The following is a 3,872-nucleotide window of genomic DNA, read 5'->3' as shown; positions in this document are numbered from 1 at the left end:
GTCCAAAGAATCCCCGAAAATAAAACTTGTCAAGTTTTGCTACCCGCATTATTTTAACCCCCATTTTATTTTATCTTATTTTTTTTGCCAGCAAAATCTCAACTACGCCAATCGTCGCTGGACGAGTTTATTCCCTATAAGGGCTGGAAACTTTATTTCTCTGAAGGTATTTTTAAACCATAATTATATATCAAATGTTTTCTTCTTGGTTTTTTTTTTCCCCTAGAATTGCTTATATGCGTTGTTAGTACAGTTCTAAGTTCAACAGAAAGCAACCAAAATTCATATATCTTGTATAAAAACATGAATGCAATACAAACTTGCATACTCTATTCTCTGTGGGCTGCAAACCTTGGAAATAAATCCTTAAGAGCATAAAATGTGATGTCTTTTAAACCTATTCAGTTATGCAGATAAAACCTCCAACCTGTCAAAGACTGGAATAAATATATCTCTGCTGTACTTCCCTTGATCATATGTACTTGTCCTGTGTTATCTTGTGTAAAGCTCTGTTTTGTAACAAGCCTTACAGTGGAACATCACTGTGATACTGTAGTTTTGGAATGCAGGAAAATAATAGAAATGATGTGTTTATGTATTTTGTGAAACAGAATAAATTATTTCTGTCAGTTACTGATGTGGTATGTTTCTAACTAGCTTATGCTGACAAGTCTCCTTTTGTCCAGAAGACTCAAGCTTTTGAGAAGTTTTTCATGCAACGCATTGAACTTTATGATAAGGTAAAACCAAACAAAAACATACCCCACCCCAACAACCTATTATTGATATAGGAACATTACAAATTTTGTGTATTTTTCCATTAGCAATAATCATCATAGATGTGAAATGTTTGTGATTTGGATGTGTTGTGCTTCTGATTTGAAGTGTATTTTGTAACTTACCATGTTTCACAGGATGAAATAGAAAGAAAAGGAAGTATTCTTGTGGATTATAAGGAACTAATACAAGACAGAGAATTGACTAAATCAATACCAAATATATGTACTGAATTAAGGGATATGCCTCAGAAAATACTGCACTGTATGGGTCTGGCAATTCATCAGGTAAATATGATATTCTAATACATAGAAGCATAACCCTCACAACACGAAAGCATCAGTAAGACTCAAGAGCAATTATGTCATAAACCCCAAATGTCTATGTTTTTCTCTCTTATGGGAAATTACTCTTTATTTAAAACTCAAATCCTTTCATCTATCCCATTTCTGTATGGCCCACAAAATCACATTTTTGAAAGTGCTTTGGTCTTGGTGCATTTTGCTTATTCATTGTTAAAGCAGCTGACTAAAACTAAATGTAGTTCTAACACACTCTGGGTTGGGAGTTCTAATTTCTGGGGTTTTTTTAATATATTGTGAGTTATTTGTGCTGTGTGTCCCCCACCACACACAGCAGAACCATGGCTGTTGGGTGAATGGTGGGCAGATTCAAGAATTCCTGGCCCTGTTCAGTGTCTCTCAAAGTAGCATTTCAGTGCTTGTTGACAAAGTTCAGCTGTTTATGCCTTAGTCTTTTTGACCACAGCATTAAAGATTATTGTATACATTTGTTTTTAATTAAAGAAAAATAATCAAATATAACAAATATGTCGATTAAGCTTAAAACCTCCCAGAAGCAAAAATACATTGTTTAGTGGCGTGTCACTGGACAGCAAAGACTTCAGCAGGTGAATCTGATTGTAAGGGGTGCTAAGTGAAATTGATAGCAAACTGAATCCATGTTGCATGGCACACTGTGTCTGCCTTTCTGTTCCACCTAGGTGCTAACCAAGGACCTGGAGAGGCATGCTGCAGAGCTGCAGGTGCAGGAAGGATTACCACTGAATGGAGATCCTATAATAAATGTGCCTCTCATTCATGCGAGGTATTGGATGTTGAGTTGGGTTTTTTTTTTGCCAAGGAAGAGCTATTTGATTCTTGTCCAGTTGTTGCCAGTGGCCATGCATGGTGCTGAAGGCTTATGTATTTATTGAGAGACTTGACTCTCTGAAGCTGTTTCCGGAAGACTCTACATTTTGCTTTTTTTCTTCGGTATGACAAAGGCTAAACTGGCCTTGTGAGGAAAAAAGTGAAGTGAAATCTGCTTGTACAAGCTTGTACAAACAGCTTGTGACTGGAAAAGCTCCTAAGTAGAGAAGTAACTCGTAACTAGAATATTTGTTCTATAAAACATGTATTGATTAAAAGCAGAACTATTTTAATTTCTGTCTACTGGAGAAGCTAGGAAGTGATTATGATTAGCTTTTTGTTAGCAAAAGGCACATCTTTATAAGAAGGAGGCTAATTTGGAGCATGTGGACATAAACTGCAGCTGGTAATATTTAGTATTCCTTATATGAATGTTTTGACAGTGGCGTATGAGGATGTGTTGTTTCTTATTGCCTTATATATATTAAATGATTGTTATGGGAAAGCAGCATGTTTAGGCATAGCAAGTGGATTTAGTTTGGGGGTTTGTTGCCCTAAGATATATTTTTAAGTTTTGCACCTTATAAAACTGCACCCTTTCAATTACAGTCTTTAGGAGAATCTTGTGTCCAAAAAAGGTGTATAAAAGCTCTCAGATTCTATGAGACAGTTATAGAGCATTATCCTGTAGAGGAAATCATTCAATAAGTCAATAAAATATGCTTCTAAAATGGTTTTGCACCACCATGTAATGGGTCCTAAGCTGAGGGAGCAGGGGAAGCCCTGCATGTCAGGAACCATACTCTTACTGGTGCCCAGTGACAGGACAAGGGACAGTGGATACGAATTAAAACACTTAAAATTGCATGTGAACCCTATTTTACTGTGAGAGAGGTTGTGTAGTCTCCATCCATGAATATATTCAAAACTCAGCTGGACATGGACCTGGGCAACCTGCTCTACCTGGCCCCGCTTGAGCAGGAGGGTCAGGCTAGATGGTCCTATGAGGTCCATTCCACGACAAACAATTATGTTTGAAGTTTTATTCTGAACTATTTGTCTACGTACTCTTTATTGTCCTTAACAAGGTGCAGCGTGTTGTACCTGATGACAGGTTCATATACCTGTGAAACACAAAAACTCACCCTTCCTTTTGGAGCACAGGCATAATAAAGGATGCCTCTGTGTCACAATTCTGAAATCCAGTCTTTATCTGAAATAATGGAGAGATAGAGTTATAGATGAGTATAAAGTAGTTTCTGTTGTATTGCTGATCTCAGTTGTTCACAGGAGGGAGGTGTCACTATATAAACAAACTGTACAGCTGTTGAGGTATATACATTTGGAGAATCTTAAATGTTATGCTGTTTTCTAGAACAAGAATCAAAGACTATGCCACGGACTCACCAACAAAATATTCCTAACCATTTTTTCTGAATTGCTGTCTTTAAGTGGGAGTAGGAATTTTTGTTAATGTTTGAATGGGTTTGAGGGGTTTTGGGGGGTTTCTTTTTGTTCTACATTTGTGTGTACTAACCTCTCAAAATGTTAATGCTTAACTTTTGTGCAGGGTGTACAACTATGATCCACTAACTCAGCTGAAAAACGTTCGGGCCAACTGCTATGGCAAGTACATTGCCTTGCGTGGCACTGTTGTGCGTGTCAGTAACATTAAGCCTCTGTGCACTAAGCTGGCTTTTGTGTGTGGCACATGTGGAGATGTTCAGTGTGTTCCTCTCCCTGATGGCAAGTATCAACTTCCATCCAAGGTAAGTTAAAACCATTTAACTTCATACTTCTCCCTTATCTGTTGTGATTTGACAGAAAGCAGCACCACTGCTATTAAAAAAAATAATTACAAAATCTAGTCTTTAAAGCTAGGTTAAGCAACTGACACACCAGACAAAAAATTAAACACACCGTGCAACTTTTATTACTTCATAC

At 37.2% G+C, this 3,872-nt stretch overlaps 1 protein-coding gene across 1 annotated transcript in view; it reads left to right on the top strand.

Moving 5' to 3' along the window:
- The first annotated feature begins 92 nt into the window (after positions 1-92).
- MCM8 (minichromosome maintenance complex component 8) overlaps positions 93-3,872 on the top strand; it is a 15,339-nt gene continuing 11,559 nt past the window's right edge. Inside the window, exons 1-5 of the mRNA XM_009075142.1 lie at positions 93-166; positions 658-740; positions 915-1,064; positions 1,781-1,884; positions 3,499-3,697. Of these exons, the coding sequence (XP_009073390.1) occupies positions 714-740; positions 915-1,064; positions 1,781-1,884; positions 3,499-3,697 (480 nt within the window). The 5' untranslated portion in view covers positions 93-166; positions 658-713. The remainder of the gene's footprint in view (positions 167-657; positions 741-914; positions 1,065-1,780; positions 1,885-3,498; positions 3,698-3,872) is intronic.

Source organism: Acanthisitta chloris, unplaced genomic scaffold (assembly GCF_000695815.1).
Source record: "Acanthisitta chloris isolate BGI_N310 unplaced genomic scaffold, ASM69581v1 scaffold45845, whole genome shotgun sequence".
In the NCBI taxonomy this organism is placed as follows: Eukaryota; Metazoa; Chordata; class Aves; order Passeriformes; family Acanthisittidae; genus Acanthisitta; species Acanthisitta chloris.
This window is presented reverse-complemented; position numbering and strand designations above follow the sequence as displayed.